Genomic DNA, 19,449 nt, shown 5'->3' on the forward strand with positions numbered 1-19,449 from the left:
TTTTCATTTTTTGATAAAGTCCTTTGATGAACAAAGTAATTTAATTTTTAAGAGGTTCCATTTGTCTATTTTGTATTTTGCCTTTTGTGCTTTAGTTGTATATCTAATAACCCATCATTAAAAAGTAGGTTCCACAGTTTTGTCAATGTATTGTCTTCTAAGAATTTTATGGTTTATTTTCACATTTAGGTCTTGATCCATTTTGAGTTGGTTTTTGTATATGGTATGACGTGTGGCTCCTGGTTCATTCTTCTACATGTGGGAATCCAATTTTCCCAGCACCATTTACTGAAGAGACTCTTCTTTTCTCATTGAATGGACTTGGCACCCTTGCCAAAAATCAGTTGACCACAGACGTATAGATTTAGTTCTGGACTCTCAATTCTAATCCATTGTTCTATGTGTCTAATATTATATCAGTACCAGACTGTTTTGATTATTCCTAACTCATTGTTTGAGACCAGAATAATTCTGATAGCAGAACCAGACAAAGGCATTACAAGAAAAGAAAACTATGATTTAATATCCTTCATGAATGTAGATGCAAAAATCCTCAAAAATATTAGCAAACTGAATTTAGGAATGTATAAAAAGTATAATGTATTATGGCCAAGTAGAAAGATGGCTCAAAATTAGAAAAAACAACCAATGTAATGTAACACATCAATAAATGTAGAAAAAACATTTGAGAGTATGCGATATTCATTGATGATTAAAAAAAACTCTTAGCACGCACACTTTATCTTAATCTGATAGAGAACATCTTCAACAGCTAACATCATACTGATTGACAAAAGGCAAAAATGTTTTCTTTCACCACTCATATTTAATATTGTACTGGAGGTCCTAGCCAGTAAGATAACACAATAAAAGAAATATACAGTATACAGGTTACATAAGAGAAGTAAAATGGTCACTAGTCACAGATGAAATGACTGTCTATATAGAAAACCCAAAAGAATCTACCAAAAAGCTACTAGAACTAATAAGTGAGTTTAGAAAGGTCACAGGATTCAGTACACAAAAATCAATAGTATTTCTATATACTGACAATAAACGATTGGAAATTGAAATTTAAAGAAAGAATGTATCTCTCACCCGGGCATTTCTGGCACAAATGAAAAAAAAAACAGAAAATAGCAAATGTTGGAGAGGCTGCGGGGAGATCGGAGCTGTTATGGATTGCTGATGGGAATGCAAAATGATACAACCATTTTGGAAAAAGATATGGCGCTTCCTTAGAAAGCTATATTGTTTTCCAAAATGGTTTTATCATTTTGCATGATGCTTCCTTAGAAAGCTAGGAAACCCTGGCGACGTAGTGGTTAAAAGCTACAGCTGCTAACCAAAAGGTTGGCAGTTTGAATCTACCAGGTGTTCCTTGAAAACCTTATGGAGCAGTTCTACTCTGTCTTCTAGGGTTGTTATGAGTCAGAATTTACTCCACAGCAGTGGGTTTGGTTTTTTAGAAAGCTAGAAATAGAAATACCATATGATCCAGCAATCCCACTCCTAAGAATATATCCTAGAGAAATAGGAGTCATCACATGAATAGATATAAGCACGCCCATGTTCACTGCAGTATTATTCACAATACCAAAAAGATGGAAACAGCCTAGCTGTCCATCAACAGATGAATGAATAAAAAAACTATCATACATACACACAGTGGAGTTCTGTGCAACAATATAGAACAATGATGAATCTGTGAAGCATCTAGCAACATGGATGAATCTTGAGGGCATCATGCTAAGTAAAATAAGTCAATCAGAGAAGGACAAATATTGTATGAACCACTACTATAAAATTTCATGAAAAGGTTTACACATAAAAAGCAACAATGTTTGATGGTTATGAAGGAGGGCAGGGATGGGGATGGAAAAACACTAAATAGACAAGAGATAAGTGGTAACTTTGGTAAAGGGTAAGACAGTACACAATACTGCAGAAGCCAGCCCAACCTGTACAAGGCAAGGCCATGAAAGCTCCATAGATACATCCAAACTCCCTGAGGGACCAAATTGCTGGGCTGAGCTCAATTGGCATAACATAGTTTATAAAGAAAATGCTCTACATTCTACTTTGGTGAGTAGCGTCTGGGGTCTTAAAAGTCTGTGAGGGGCCATCTAAGATACTCCACTGGTCTCATCCCTTCAGGAGCAAGGGAGAATGAAGAAAAGTAAAGGTACAAGGGAAAGATTAGTCTAAAGGACTAATGGACCACAACTACCATGGCCTCCACCAGACTCAGTCCAGTACAACTAGATGGTGCCCAGCTACCACCACTGACTGCTCTGACGGGATCACAACAGAGAGTCCCAGAAAAATGTAGAACAAAATTCTAACTCATAAAAAAAGACCAGACCTACCGGTCTGACAGAGACTGGAGAAACCCCGAGAGTATGGCCCCCAGACACCCTTTCAGCTCAGTAATGAGGTCACTCCTGAGGTTCACCCCTCATCGAAAGATTAGACAGGCCCACAAAACAAAACAAGACTAATGGGGCACACCAGCCCAGGGGCAAGAACTAGAAGGCAGGAGGGGATAGGAAAACTGGTAATAGGGAACCCAAGTTTTGGAAGGGAGAGTGCTGACACGTCATAGGGTTGTTAACCAATGTCATAAAATGGTATGTGTACTAACTGTTTAATAATAAGCTAGTTTGTTCTGTAAACCTACATCTAAAGTATAATAAAAAAGAAAGTGTGAAACATAATAGGACCAAAAAAATTAGATATTTAGGTATAAATCTAACCATATATGTGTAAGATCTGATTGATGAAAGCTACAAAACACTAAAATTAAATTAGACCTAAATAAATGAGAATATAAACCATGTTCATGGACTGGAAGACTAAATAATGTTAAGATGTCAAGTCTTCACAAATCGGTGCATAGATTCAAAGCAGTCCAAATTTTAATAGGTTATTTTGTAGAAAGTTACAAAGTGACTTTAAAATTTACATGGAAAAGCAAACAACTAGAATAGTCAAAATAGTTATGGAAAAGAAAAGCAAAATTGGAAGACTCATACTACCAAATTTCAAGACTTATTATAAAGCTACAGGAATCAAAAGAGTATAATATTGACAACAAGATAAGCACAGACCCTGACAGAGTATCCAGAAGTAGACCCACACATATATATTCAATTGATTTTCAATTAAAGATTAAAGACATTTCAAGGGAGAAGGTATAGTCTTTTCAGCAAGTGATCCTGGAAAAACTGGACACCTGTATGCAAAAAAAAGAAGGGGAACCTTGACTCATATCTTATAGCACAGTAAAAAATTAACTCAACATATATGATAGGCCTAAATGTAAAACCTAAAACTAGAAAATGTCTCAAAGAAAACACAGGATAAACTCGTTGCGACTTTAAGTTTGGGAAATTTTTTTTATATGTACCAGAAGCATGATCCACAAAGAAAAATACTGATAAATAGGGCTTTATAAATTTTTAAAAATCACTGCTATGAAAATGAAAAAACAACCCACCAGCTGGAAAAAATATTTTCAAAACACATATCTAATAAAGAATTTGCACCCGATATATACAAATACCTCTTAAAACTGAACAATAAGAAAACAACTCAATTTTTAAAATGAGCAAAACATTTCAACAAACACTTCACCAAAGAAGCTAAATAATTACAATTATAAAATGTATTAAAATTATGAAATTATTATAGAAATTATAATTCTATCCCTTTGAGTCTGGGTGAGGCTTATAAATATGATGGGAATTCACTCCCAGGATTAGGTGACTAGTCAGTTGTCTTCTCAGTTCCTCAAAAGGGAGATTATCCCAGGTGAGCAGGACATAATCACGCCCATCCTGAATGGAAAGATTATCCTGCTGGCCTTGAAGAAGCAATAACCATGTTGCACACTGCCAATGGGGGAGCCCACTAGGCAAAGACCAAACAGTAGACTCTAGGCGCTGAGAGCAGTCCCTGGCCTACAGCCACCAAGGAAATGGTGACTAAATTCTGCCAAATACCAGTGAACCTGGAAACGGACCTGATGAGATCAATGCCCCAGCTAACACCTTGATTTCAGCCTGGTAAGACTCTGAGCAGAGAGCTCAGCTACACTATGCCCAGGCTTCTGACCTACAGCAACTGTGAGATAAAAAATTTGTGTTGTTTTAAGGCACTAGGTTTGTGGTGACTTGTTCCACAGTAATAGAAAGTCAAGAAAAGAGTGATGAATGAATTAAAATGTGTTACGCTCGTTTGATCAATGAGTCTATTTCCATGGTTTTGACCCTAACATATCTTCACTCAATAGTAAGTGGATTTTAATGATTTATTATACATCAAATCAAAAAGCATGACAAAAGGTAACAGCATAGGAAAAGAGGGAAAGACTAAGGGACCACGGCTTTGCAGAATGTTGTTGAGCTGCCGTCCAGTCGGCCCCCAACTCATGGCAACCCCATGCACAATGGACCGAAATGCTGCGCTGTCCTGTACCATCCACATGATTGGTTGGGGATCAAACCTTTGTGATCCATAGGGTTTTCCCTGGCTGATTTCCAGAAGTAGGTCACCAGGCCTTTCTTCCTAGTCCATCTTAGTCTGGAAGCTCCTGTGAAGCCTGTTCAGCATCATAGCAAAATGCAAGCCTCCACTGACAGATAGGTCGTGGCTGTGCATAAGACGCGTTGGTCAGGATTTGAACCCAGCTCTTTTTTTTCTCCCAAATGGAAAGCGAGATTTCTAACACTGAACCATCAATGCCTCATGCCTTTGGAGAATGTTGTTGTTCTGTGCCATCAAGTCGATTCCGACTCATAGCAACCCTTCCTGACAGAGTAGAACTGTCCCATAGGGTTTCCTAAACTATAAATTTTTATGGGAGCAGATTGCCAGGTCTTTTCTCCTTCGGAAAGGCTGGTGGGTTTGAACCACAACACCTTTCGGTCAGCAGCCTAGTGCTTTAACCATCGCACCACCAGGGCTTCTCTTTGAAAAATAATCCCCCTCAATCCATTCAGTGGTAGCCACAGAAAGCTCACCAGAGGCTGGTGGAGGGGTCTTCTGTTGAAGTTCTCCAATATTGTCTCATCCCACTTGATAGCTCACTGTCCCTACAGGCGTCCTTTCTCCACCTCTGTATCATGACTGTGGAACACCTGAGTGACAACATCTCTCTGGGCTGGGCATCCTCCCACAGGTCTCCAGGGCCAACAGTGGTATCCAGGACAAAAACAACACTGTGTTCACTGGACTTTCTTAACACTGAGGACACTCATTTACAAGGCTAGGCAACAGGAAATAACTACTCGGCTATATAACTATAAAAGAATGAATTACCCCTGAGTGTCTTTTCATATACATGAAAAAAAATTTTTTTTACGTCAAAGAATATTATTTGAATGATGCATTGCAGTATTCTCACAAAATTAAAAAAAAATTTACACTCTTCATTTTCATAACATTATTCTATAGCATTGCTAATTCTAAACATCCTATGGTTAAAATGCACCATACTTACCCTGTAACTTTCTGGTCTGATGAAATCCACCTTCAAAGAGACAAATCTATCTGAATTCTGGCTGATGTTGTTTAGGTGCTCCACAAGGTTGGCCCATAATTTGTAACGTCCTTTAAGCACACAGAGGACCATAATGTCACAGTATCCTATATGCCTTTCATAATATCCTTAGCCAGCCGCTCAATTCTGAAAGAAGCAAAGGATAAAAGATCAAAGCACAACTACCTGTATTTTTATTCCCTTTAGAAAAATGAATGACACATTATACCTGCCAGAGTATGAGGGCAAGTGTGAAAAAAGAACTTGGGACACAGACACCTACAGACGCAGGAGCTTTTTAAGGCTGGACAGAGAGAGTGTTCAAAACACACTTCTGATCACCGTGTCAACCGTGGCATATTCTAGTTCCTTTATGTCACAGAAAGGATAACGGTGTAGAATATAATGTCCAAGACCATGAATGCTCTTCTTTTATCACTACAGAGCCTGTTTGTTAACCTAAACGTTATGATGGTATTTGGCAATATTATACTCATTTTATAGTAGAGAAAAAGGAAATGGGAAATGACTCACCCACCTTACAAGATTATGGGAGACGGGTGAAAGGTTGGCAGTTTGAAGCTACCAGCCACTCAGCCGGAGAAAGATGTGACTGTTTGTTTCCATAAAGATTATAGCCTTGGAAACCCTGTTGGGCAGTTCTACTGCTCTGTCCAATAGGGTCGTTGAGTCAGAAATGACTCAACAGCAATGGGTTTGGTTTTTGGGTTTTGGAGGAAAAGTCAAGTAACTATCAAAAGATAACACTTGTGAATTTTAAAAGTTTAAAAGAAAGCATGTAAACTTGCGAGTCTGTATGTTAAATACATGAGATATTTAAATGAAAATAAAGCTGTCTAAAGATTCAAACTAAATTTAGTTAGATGTTCTCCCAATGTAATATAAAACAATTCAAGCTCAGCGCCATTTTCTTGGCAACATGCATGGTGAAGACAACTTTAGAAACTGAAACCTGTTTTTGAGATACAGAACGGCCATTTGATGGGCCATTATAGTAACTGTTATTACTGATCTTATCACTGATACAGGAAAACCATGTAATAAAAAAAATCCTAAGTGAAAATAAAATTATTTAAAGATATAGACTCAATTTGGTCAGGTGTATTCCTAATGTAAACCTCCTCTTTTTCCAAAAATGTAAGTTATGCCTCATTTTCTTGTTACCATACATGGTCCTATTTAAGGAACTGATATATTAAAATCCTTACTTTGAGTACAGGAAAAAACAAACAAACAAAATAACACTTGCATTACCTATGTGAGAGGTGCCCCAGAGTAAAGTTCCAGTGGGCGCCATTTACATGGATCTCAATGTGAATGAGGCTGCCTGGAATTGCACAATGTGCAGTAAGTAGCCTTGGACTGGCATTTGCTACCTAATTTGGAACTGTATTTTCTCCAATAGTTTCATGTCTGTAAGTCCAGTTGCCCAGGAGTATGCATTTAACAATTTCACCAGATGACACTCACTGACTTAGGGCAACCTCACCGAGGACTCACATGTACTAGATCAGGATGCATAAGTCATGAAGTTCAAGTAAGAAAAGCTGGAATGTCTTTAAACCATTTGTACCCAAACAGATATCAAGGGGAGACTCTTCAGAGAGTTATTAAGATGTGAACTGAGTATAGTCTCCTGTGGCACAAAAAAAATTTGGCTTAACTGTTCAAGCCAAGCAGGTTTTTTTCCTTTTCAGCAGTGGAGGGACGGGAATTTTCATATCTTTAATATGCTAATGTTTGTTTTGAATTGCCAACAGGAAAATTTAGCAATTTCGGAAATGCAAAAATTTCCCCAGTTTATTGGACCATGGAACCTTCTATTCCCTCTGAGGATCAGAATTTATGTTCCACGGGAAAGCCATCTTAAGCCATGAGAAACCTCAAACTAGACCTTATTTTATTAATATACTATAATTTGAGAGAACAAGAAATATACAGGCCTTAGCCAATGGAAAATCTTAGTACTTGGGTGAAAGAATGACATTTCCCTTTGCTTACAGAACAGGGATTGATGGAAAGATAGCCTGGGAATAGTGACCATCTAGTGTGTTTCAAAATTTCCTTTGGCTGAGGACCTATTTCATAAAGTTCAATCTTAACTCAGAAGATTATAACAGAGAAAAAAACCTTGAGGCAGTAGTGCTATGGCTTAAGGCAAGGGTTGGAGTGAGAAGTCCAAAGTCTCCATCATCTCCTGCTCCCCAGTGTCCCCTCACCCGACTTCTGAGCCTGTGAAGAATCCCTATGACGCCTAGGAGTGTGGTGAGAAAATCAAGGACCTAGAAGCACCTTTGTTTTCCACATAAATGTGAAGGCTTAAGTATCTGACCTTTACAGGAAATTACCAAAAAAAACAAAACCGAACCCCATTGCTATTGAGTCGATTCTGACTCATAGCGACACTGTAGGACAGAGTAGAACTGCCCTGTAGGGCTTCCAAGGTGCAGCTAGTGGATTCATTCAAACGGCCAACCTTTTGGTTAGCAGCTGAACGCTTAACCACTGCACCACCAGGGCTCCAAGAAATTACAGGTGCACGGAAAAGTTCTAGTCTTGGCTTTAAGGCAGCTCTGTTAAAGGGGCATGATTTCTACTGATGCTGTCTATAGTGGGTTGAACTGGAGGAGGCACTTTGAAAACCAAGAGACGAATGAGGGTGGCATAGGAACTTGAGGACGCAGAGAAAAAGTTGGCTTTAGGTAAGCCAATCGTCTAGGAAAAACCCAAAGCATCTCTATGTAAATAGGCCAGAACGGGCTATTTTTGTCTAGGTGTCTTATGGGGCCCTGATGGCACAGTGGTTAAGAGTTCAGCAGCTAACCAAACAGTTTGGCATTTTGAAGCAACTCCTTGGAAACCCTATGGGGCAGTTCTACTCTGTCCTATAGGGTCACTATGAGTTGGAATCGACTCGATGGCAATGGGTTTGGTTTTAGGTGCCTTAGAGTCTATTTCAACTCATGTTGTTGTCATTGTGTGTTCCAACTCATAGCAACCCTATATGATGGGGTAAAACTGCCTCCAGAGGGTTTCCAAGGCTGTGATCTTTACTATCGACCTTTTGGTTAGCAGTTGAGAATAGTCGTTGCACCACCAAAGGTCACCTCTTGCCTCTCCCTGATGGGAACTTAAGAGTCAGTGAAAAGCATGAACCAAAGGTCCCTGGGTGAGGAGCAATGCTTTCCCAACCCCCACCTTCATCAGTCTGTACCGGACGCTACTGATATGATGACTGTGTTGCTTATAATACCTTTCGTAAGTATAGCCTTCATACCACTGCCTCTGAACAAATGTCCAGGTAAGCAGTGTCAGTTAAAGCATAAATCCATTTTTATTGCAATTTCACTGTCCTATAAAACTTCTCTCTACCAGTATAAAAAAATGGTTCAAGAATAGGGTCCTAAAGTATATTGGGATTCACACAGAGAGAACCAGTCCAGCCCAAGACCAAGACTGACACAGGAAATACCACTCACCTGTTCACAATGATGCCATCAGGTAAGAGGACATATTCCCAATCTTCATAATAGTGCTGTGGGTATGTGGATAAATTCAAGTCATACCCTGGCCAATCATCCATAATCTGTAAACCAGATTATTTTGGTTATGGCATTTTTCATTGGAAATTTATTTTAAAAACACACAAAAACAAAATGAAAGACAGAATAATACTGAAAACAGAAATAGATGTGAAGACCTCAATATTGCCTTAAATTATATTCTTTGAACCTATGAAACACTCAGTGGAGTAAGGTTCTTTGTCTAACCTGATAAAAGACCTAGTACTGAAGTGAACAGTCAGTCCTCCATTCCTAACTATTGGTGTCACACATTAAGAATGCAACAGCATTTTTTTTTTCCTTTATTGTGCTTTAGGTGAAAGTTCAGAGCTCAAGCTAGTTTCTTATACAAAAATTTATACATAGTTATGCAACCCTAGTTGCAATCCCTATAATGTGACAGCACACTCCTCCTTTCCACCCTGGATTTCCTGTGTCCATTCAACCAGCTCCTGTCCCTTTCTGCCTTCTCATGTCACCTCCGGACTAGAGCTGCTCATTTAGTCTCGTGTATCTATTTTTCTTTTTTATCTACTTGAACTAAGAAGCACACTCTTCACAAGTATCATTTTATGTCTTATAGTCCAGTCTAATCTTTGTCTGAAGAGTTGGCTTCAGGATTGGTATTAGTTCTGGGTTAACAGAGAGTCCAGGGGCCATGTCCTCTGGGGTTCTTCCAGTCTTAGACCATTAAGTCTGGTCTTTTTACTAGAATTTGAATTCCACACCCCACTTTTCTCCTGCTCTGGCAGGGACTCTGTTGTGTTTCCTATCAGGGCAGTCATTGGTGGTAGCTGGGTACCATCTGTTTCAGGCTGATGGAGTCTCTGGTTTATGTGGCCCTTTTTGTCTCTAGGGTTAATATTTTCCTTGGGTCTTTGGTGTTCTTCATTCTCCTTTGCTCCAAGTGGGTTGGGACTAATTGATGCATCTTAGATGGCCACTTGCTGCTCACTAGCTTTTAAGACCCTAGACGGAAATGGCAAATTTTATAAGTCAGTTAACATAATGACTTATAGTTAATCCCATAGTATTGCCTATGAGTGTTGTCGTTGTTGCTGTTAGTTGCCATCGAGTCAGTTCAGACTCACAATGACCGAGTCAGTTCAGACTCACAATGACCCCATGTGTGCACAGTAGAACTGCTCCACAGAGTTTTCACCTTTTGGAAGCAGATCAACGGGCCTGTCTTCTGAGGTGCCTGTGGGTGGGTTCAAACTGCCAACCCTTCGGAGAGTAGTTGAGCACTTACAGCCACTTGCACCACCCAGGGATGCCTCTGTAAGAGTGTGCATGCATAAATATATAATTTATACCTAAATCATAAATATTAGCTTGAATACATTACTATGAATAATATTAGATTTGTAATTATATTAATATATAATATACTGATTGATCATAATACATTACATATAATATTAATTTGTATTAATGGTAAATGCTCCATCTGCCTGGTAAAGACTACCAATTAAACTAGATGTCTCCCAGGATTAGAGTATAAAGAAACTCTGAGTGGTCTAGTCCATTACAGCAAAAACTTCAAAAGGATGTACTATGATGGGAACAGTCCTATTGGGTTGCTATGAGTTGGAATTGACTCAACGGCAACAGGTTTGGTTTTTTACTGGAAAATTGATGCCTAGTCATAGAGTGGATAGACAGGTAGCAAGTCCTCTTCTTAGGACTGGATGTGCAGGTTTTATGGTTAGAATAGTAAAGATGTAGGAGAAAAACGAAGGTGAAGATGGGGTTATTTCTACTTTCAAGAAAAGGTGAGAAAATGAAAGTGTTACACAGTCAAACCACATCATAGTTATATTGCAGGTTCCTGTCCTTTAATCAAACCTGCACACTTTCCTCAGACTCCTCTGTCCAACTTTAAGCTTTCAAGGGCTTCCATAATACAGACCCATCCTAATTTTCTAGCCAGCTCCCAAAACCTTTCCCTTCCTGCCCTCAGGCTGGTTTTCAGTCAAGTCCTGATTACTCCCAGTTCTGTGTTCTGTTCAGGTGTCGGTCTTGCATCCTGCACCCTTTCCCTTTTCCCCCTCTAGCTCTGTATTCCAAGCTCAGTTCCCTCCTCTGAAGCTCGGGTCAGGCCCTACCTCTTCCTGGAAGTCTTGCTGACTACTCCTACCGTCTGACCTCCTTTCCTGAACTCCTGGTGCTACTTCTGGCTCCCTTTTCCTCCAAAGACTACAATTAAGGTTCCTTGAGAAGACAGCTGACCCTTCTATACTCTTCCTTACTCGGTCTAGTCTGTTTTCTGTTGTCTTAGATCCCATTGTGTTTGATTTAACCCTGGGACGTTGCCCTGCTTGCCACCCTCCTCCTCAAGCAGCACTCAAAACCAGTTCCACTTTGCTTTGGAAGGAAAGCTTGTGGTCCAGTCCCCACCCACTCCCATCCCAGTCCTGGGCTCTGGAGCACCAGCCAAACCAAATTGTTATTTCCCCACCCCAAATTTACCCCTTCCCTATCTCAGTAAAGAGCAACTCATTCTTCCAGGTGCTCACACCAAAACCTTGGGGTTGTTGACTCCTTTCTTTCAAATCCCACATGCAGCCTATTAGCAAATCCTGTCGTTAATTCCTTCAGTGTTTAACCAGGACCACCTCTCAGCACCTCCACCCCTACCCCCCTGGTCTATGGCACCACCATTTCTCTAAGGACTCTAGTAGCAGCTAAACTCTCTCCCTTTTTCCACCTTTGCCTCCCTCCGAATGGCAACTGGAGCGACCTTTTGAACTTTGTCGAGGGCTTCCCATTTTACTCTTAGTAAATCCAGAGCTCTCACCACAGCCAACAAGGATCTACCTCTCCAGCTTACCCCCAGGTACTCACTTCTTCCCTCACTCAGCTTCGACCACTGGTCTCCTTGCTGTTCCTTGAAGTGTCAAGCATATTCCTGCCTCAAGAACTTTGCCCTTGCTATTTCTTTTGCCTACAATATTCTTTCTCTAGAACAGCCACATGGCTTGCCCTTCACTTCCTTTAAGTTTCCATTCAAATGCCACCTCCTCATAGAGGCCTTCCCTGGCCACCTAGATAAAATAACAACCCCCACCCCGTTCCATCTTTATATTCCTCTTACCCAGCTTTACTTTTTTCACAGCATATATTACAACCTGATGTGACATGAGTGTCTACCTGTTTGTTTTTTGTCTTTTGTCTTCCCACTAGAATGTTACAACCTGATGTGACATGGGTGTGTACATGTTTGTTTTTTGTCTTTTGTCTTCCCACTAGAATGTTACAACCTGATGTGACATGGGTGTGTACATGTTTGTTTTTTGTCTTTTGTCTTCCCACTAGAATGTTACAACCTGATGTGACATGGGTGTGTACATGTTTGTTTTTTGTCTTCCCACTAGAATGTTAGCTCCTTCTGTCAGACTTTATCTTATTTATTGTTGTATTCCCAATGCACAGAATGCTGTCTGAACCATAGTAAGTGCTCAGAGATATTAAATGAATGGATGACAGTTTCCATCCAGGAACTACTCAACTGCTTGAACTCCAGCCTCAACCCTCAGTTTGCTTGCTTGTGATACAGAGCACCATTGCTCAAGGCTATAAAAACTGCCATCTACCCTTTGCAGACTGATAACCAAATGATGTATGTCATCTACAAATTTGCTCTTTTCTACCAGCAAATTGGTTGGGTTCGAATGTAGAATTTGCACAGCATAACTCTGGTTTCCACTCTGAGAATTCCCTGAGCCTGCTGTAACCACCAACCCCACAGTCAGAGCCTGAACTACCAGCTATGCATGAGGAGCCTCCAGAAGATCCTGGCAGGCCAAGGTAAGGACCATACAAGAGGAGCCCGACCAGGCCCTTGAGAGATCATCCAAACGCAGAGCACTTTCTGGCTTGCTTTCCAGAGCACACACACTACCCACTTCACGTCCTGGAGCCCTTCCAAGTGGTGGGAGTCATTAACTAGGGGTTTTCTAAGCCCATGCCTCCCACCACACTGTAGGTGGCTCTCAGAGACTGTTCTCCCTTCATGTTCAAGAGTTTGGCTCTGACACTTAAGGGCTGTGATGCTGGAGAAATTACTTTCCCTCTCTGAGTGAATTCTTCCTTTAAATAAGACATAATAAGACATATGGACAGGATTGTTGTTAGGATTAAAAGCAACAGTACAGATAATGTACTTAGAGTATCTAGCACATTGCCTGGTATATAGTAAGTGCTTACTAAATGATGCCAAAAATTTTTGATACACAAAAGACAAAACAAATTTAGAGATGAAAACTGTAACAGAAATCTGTGGGTCAGAGGCAGCATACAGTCGTGGTTAAGAGCATGGACCTGGAAATTCAACATTCCTGGAGACAAGTTTAGGCTCTACTACTTACTAGTTGTAGGACCTTGGGCATATTAATTTTTCTAAGTTTCAGTTTTATTAATTTGTAAAATGGAGTCAATGCCTATCTTATAGGGCTCTTGTGAGGATTAAGTAATAGATAATGAATACAAAACTCTTATATCAGCACTAGTCTATATTTAAAAAGTATACAATAAATATTGACTATTTAGATAGACTAAAAACATCAATATTCAAATTGTAAATTACGTTATTTAATTAAGTAAAGAAGTACCCCAAACCTATTTGCCAAAGTCTTGATACCCTAGTTAAAGTTCTGAATTTAAAAGGAGATGTATTTCTTTAAAACTATTCCATAATCCAAACTGGCCTTATTTCCAATTAATCTGAAATAGTGTTTTCATGATTACGATAAAAGACAATTAAGGAACTACTGGTTTATGTTTTTTATTCTTAATAGTGACCACACATTTCATTGTAAATAAATCCTAAACCTGGAAGAACGGAGGTTATGTTATTCACCTGCTTTAAAGGAAAAAAAAGAAGTCTTTAAATAGTTTTAGTATCACAGATAATGTTCTCTAAGTTTATTCAGAACAATGCTGTCTCTGTTCAAAAGGCAAAAAACATCAACAAACCCGGGAAGTGACGAACACATTAACTGAGCCATTTAATACAACATCCAAATCCCAGAACTCATTCCGATTCTTCCTCATTTGAAAATCTCATATTGAAAACCTTCTAAGTCATTAAAAATATATATATTTTTTTGCTTAGAATATTTTTTGCATTATGTTTTAGGTTTTTCCCCCAGAGAAAAAGAGTTTGGAAACACATCTAAAAACCTAATCTCTGCTCCTCTCTGCTTATGCTGAGCTCCACCCTCTGGGCCCCACTCTGTGCTGGAGGTGGTAGCCACGGCTGCGGTTAGTCCCCAGGCTCACATCTTCCCCTCCACCATCAAAGAGGAAGGGAGTCTCATCCCTTAGCTCTGATTCAAAGAATCCCAGGCACGAACATCGCCTGGCCCAGCTGGGCTCACAGGCTCAGCCCGAGAGCCAGGGAAGAGGGCTCTCAGCCACATCAGAACCACATATTTCAAATAATGGGTAGAGGTGGTTTCCTAAAAAAAGGGCCCCAGGTTCTGGTTCCAGAGGACTCAGCAGACCAAATATGTGTGTATCACATATGCCTCCGCCTTGTGTGATGGGTTCAGAACTCAGAAGATAAAACTCCTTAAACCAGTTGCTGTAGGGTTGATTTAACTCATGGCGACCCCCTGTGTGTCAGAGTAAAACTGTGCTCCATAGGGTTTTCAATGGTGATTTTTCAGAATTTTTTTAGATGACCAGGACTTTCTCCTGAGGCACGTCTGGGTGAACTTGAACCACCAACTTTTCGGTTAGCAGCCAAGCACGTTAACCTTTTGTACCACCCAAGGACTCCATATACCTAGTAAAGCTGTGTTTCTTAGATGATTATTTAATCCAGTACAGCCACATTTCAATGAAGGAAGAAAGCTGTCTGTAACAGAAACACAACAATGATTTTAGATTTTTCTCTTCTTTTGTTTCTACTAAATTCACTTGTGTAGATACTGACTATGGCTACTTGGACAATGTTTTGGTGAAAATAGAAAACAAAAACAAAATATGCCTGTTTTGGTATCACTCAACAAATAATCCTGTGTGGTAACGTTCCTTCAAGTTCAGGGAGATGTGTTATCCATCTTTTTATCTTCGGGTCCTTGTATAGCACTGGAGTGCAGTAGGTGCTTAATAAATACTCGGGGAAGGGGGAAAAGGCTTTTTTATGGGAGAGTATACACAAATGTACCCAAATGCTGTTATTTTATGGAAGAAAGCAAAATAATTTTTTTTTTTTAAATAGGGAAAATATAGTAGGAAATATTTATCTCAGTAAATAGAGGGGAAAAAAATCCCCCTCTCCTGGTTTACATAAACACTATGGATAGGCAGCCCTGAAGGAGTTCACATGACATGAGATCCAGGAAAGCAACCAACCAGGGGTCTGGTGACCCTACTAGCTTCCGATCAGGTGGCAACCAACCCTGAGCAAAGTTTCTGAACTCAGGGTCTACATCTCTTATTTAGCACTTAGCATGTGCCACCGTTTAATGTTAATAATCCACTAATGTCCTACTTTGCCAGTTCAAATGAAAGCCAGTTGAAGGCAGGAGCCATCTTAAATATCTTACTCTTCCCTTCTCCAGACACAGTATCTTACAAAACTGCACTTTTCGTTTTATGCTTAAGTCAGTCTGGCTCTCCTCCCCTCGCCATCTTCATCACCAAGTTTCTACCAGCTCCGAATTTTCTTCTCCACCTCATCTCTGGACAGCTCCTTGGGTGATTTACTCCTATAACTGATTCTTCCAACTACTCCATATTACCGCTTCTTTGCCTGCCTTAGCTCAAACTACCTCATCTTTATTCCACGTCAGCAACACATTCACACAGCTACACTGAATCATCCAGGACTTCCTACCGCCGAAAATCCTCCCGAGGGTCACAGCTTCCTATTGTACCACAGTGACTGAAAGCTGGCTTCAATCCTGCCTCTGCCATTTACAAATAACGTGATCTTAGTGATTTATTCTCCCAGTGACTCAGTTTCCTCCTCTGTAAAATGGGGGTTATAACAGACCTACCTCACAGGTTTGTGAGGATTAAATGAATAATACAGGAAAAGCACATAATAAGTTCTCAATGTTATTGCTGTATGCCATCCAGTAGATTTCAACTCATATAACCCCACTTGACAGAGTAGAACTCTCCCACAGGGTTTTCTTGGCTGTAATCTTTACAGGAGCAGATTGCCAGGTCTTTCTCCTGTGGAGTCGCTTCTAGGGCAACAGAGGAGGGTTTTGAACTGCCGAACTTTCTGTTAGCAGCTCAGTGCTTAACCGTTGCCCCACCAGGGCTCCTCACGTTTGCAATTATTACCTGCCCCCTTTCTTCACTTGTACTAAAACTTCCATTTGATTTTTTGCAACCCATCCTTGAGGGCTTGCTGCTCTCCCGTTGTATTACCCTCTCAAGGTTTCCTTCCCCTCTTCGCCCTAGATGTCGCGGGCCTCCAGCAGCATCTTGAATTCACTCTGAGTTTGCCTTACGTGGCTAAACCCAACTTGAGGTTAATCCAACTATCTCAAGTTCTACTGGAGGAAATGGCATAAATGCAGCAACGGATTCCATTACACATTGACTATTTCTAAGCTTGGTGGGTCCTCAGGCAGCTTAGCTACTGTTTCTCACTCCCAAGCCCCACGGCAGCTGATCCGGCTGCTCTACTCTCCCTCTGACCACCTTCCTGCATCTTTCATAAAATTACCTTGCCTCCTGCTTCAAGAGAAAACACAGGCCGTGTAACGTGAAGGCTCTCAGTGATTTTCCTCTTAGCCACTACTAATCCACATTATTCCCTACTCCCTCTCCCTTTCTTTCTAACTCAACTACGAAGTTTCAGGTTGTACTTTCAACGCATGATTTAATCCCAGTTCCTCCTGTCCTTCTCCAGTAATTACTCCCTTTTTCAGGCCTATCTCTTGATGGCAGTGGGTGGGTCTCTTGCTCCACTGGCTCCTTTCCCTCAGTCAAAACAATAAATGCACATATCTCCTTTGGGTTCATATTTTTTTCTTCCTTCACTGCAAACTTCCATACCTCGTATAGCTCAATGCCTTCTTTCCTGTCCCATTCATTCCTCAGCCCACGAAAACCCAGAACCCCACTGACCCCCACTGGGTCAAAAATTTTCTTTCTGTCTTCCTTCCTTTTACTATAAATGTAATTCGAGCTTTTAAGAAACACAGATTTTAAGTATCTCTCACCTCTATCCCCACCCTGCTCCCCATAGGAACCCATTGCTGTAGAGTCAATTCTGACCCAGAGTAGAACTGCCCCATAGGGTTTCCAAGGAGCGGCTGGTGGATTCCAATAGCCAACCTTTTGGTTAGCAGCCATATCATTTAACCACTGTGCCCATACATAGGTACTGGCAAAAGTTTGGTTAAAAGTTTCCATTCATTTTCTGAGCATATATCTACACATAGAAATAATAGCAGGAGCTGATTTAGGACCTACTATGTGCCAGGCACTGTTACTAACGCCTTTAATCCTAGCAACCCTATGAGGAAGTCACTATTGCTAATCCCCATTTTACAGGTTAGGGAACTGCAGCAGAGAGAGGTTAGTTCCCAAGGTCATAAGTGGTGAAGCCAGAGCCTGGCCCCAAAAGGGCCTCATTTAAATTAATAGATCAGACTATTTACACGGTTCTATCACTTGCTTTTTAAACTTTAACAATCTACCTATCTCATTCCAAAAAAACCCAAAACCGCTGCTGTCAAGTCGATTCCGACTCATAGTGACCATATAGAACGAAGTAGAATGGTCCCATAGAGTTTCCAAGGAGTAGTTGGTAGATTTGACTGCTGACCTTTTGATTAGTAGCCAAGCTCTTAACCACTGTGCCACCAGGACTCCACCTATCTCATTGAAGCATATAAATTTACCTTATTCTTTTTAAGAGTGTCTAGTATTGTATTATGGATTCCTGGGTGCTGCAAACATTTGCTGTCAACTAACTGAAAGATTGGTGGTTCAAAGCCACCCAGTGGCATCAAGGAAGAAAGGCCTGGAAATCTGCTTCCGTAAAGATTAACCCCCCCCAAAAAAAACCCATTGCCGCCGAATTAATTCCGACTCACGACGACCCTATAGAACAGAGTAAAACTGCCCCATAAGGCTTCCAAGGAGCTGTTGGTGGATTCAAACTGTAGACCTTTTGGTTAATAGCCAAATGCTTAAGCACTGCACCACAAGGGCTCCTCCATAAAGATTACAACCAAGAAAATCCTACGGAGCTCAGTTCTACTCTGACACACCGAGTCAGAATCAACTCGAAAGCAATGTTTTCTTTTTTGTTGTTGGTTATTGTATTATATGGTAGTACTATATTTGAACCATTCAACTGATGAGACTGGTTGCTTAAGTTTTTCACTACTAATGATTCTGTAATTGTTAAATTCGATGGCCTGTTTTCCATCTTTATCCTACTTGCTCTTTCTGCAGCATCTGATCCTCTTGATGACCCCTTCTCCTCCACCCCTCCCTAGGGACCTTGCCTTCGCTCTCTCTCTTGCTTTGCTACTTTCTTGGTCCCTTTATCTGGCTTCTCCACTGTCTGACTCTTACATTTGGGGTTTTCCAGGCTTCTACCCTTATCAAACTCATCTGTCAGTTTGTCATATTGTGGGGGCTTGCATGTTGCTGTGATGCTGAAAGCTATGCCATCGGTATTTCAAATACCAGCAGGGTTACCCACAGTGGACAGGTTTCTGTGGAGCTTCCAAACTAAAACAGACTAGGAGAAGGACCTGGTGGTCTACTTCTGAAAAGAATTAGCCAGTGAAAACCTCATGAATAGCAGCAGAACATTGTCTGATACAGTGCCGGAGGATGAGCCCCTGAGGTTGGAAGCCACTCAAAATACAACTGGGGAAGAGCTGCCTCCTCAGAGTAGAATCGACCTTAATAATGTGGATGGAGTAGAGCTCTTGGGACCTTCATTTGCAGAGGTGGCACAGCTCAAAGTGAAAAGAAACAGCTGCAAACATCCATTAATAATTTGAATGTAGAATGTATGAAAAATGAATCTAGGAAAATTGGAAGTCGTAAAAAATGAAATGGAATGCATAAACATCAATATCCTAGGTATTAGTGAGCTGAAATGGGCTGGTATTGGCCACTTTGAATCAGACAGTCAAATGGTCTACTATGCTGGGAATGGTGTCACATTCATCGTTAAAAAAGAACATCTCAAAATGTATCCTGAAATACAAAGCTGTCAGTGATAGGATAATATCCACACACCCACAAGGAAGATCAGTTAATACAACTATTATTTAAATTTACGCACCAACCACTAAGGCAAAAGATGAAGAAAATGAAGATTTTTAC

The 19,449-nt window shown here is 40.5% G+C and overlaps 1 protein-coding gene across 1 annotated transcript in view; it reads right to left on the reverse strand.

Annotated features, from left to right (window-relative positions):
• PRTFDC1 (phosphoribosyl transferase domain containing 1) overlaps positions 1 to 9,701 on the reverse strand; it is a 90,917-nt gene extending 81,216 nt beyond the window's left edge. Inside the window, 3 exon segments of the mRNA XM_023548859.2 lie at positions 5,504 to 5,656; positions 5,659 to 5,689; positions 9,043 to 9,701. Of these exon segments, the coding sequence (XP_023404627.1) occupies positions 5,504 to 5,656; positions 5,659 to 5,689; positions 9,043 to 9,146 (288 nt within the window). The 5' untranslated portion in view covers positions 9,147 to 9,701.
• Between the last annotated feature and the right edge of the window lie 9,748 nt (positions 9,702 to 19,449).

This window comes from Loxodonta africana, chromosome 4 (assembly GCF_030014295.1).
Source record: "Loxodonta africana isolate mLoxAfr1 chromosome 4, mLoxAfr1.hap2, whole genome shotgun sequence".
NCBI classification, from domain to species: domain Eukaryota; kingdom Metazoa; phylum Chordata; class Mammalia; order Proboscidea; family Elephantidae; genus Loxodonta; species Loxodonta africana.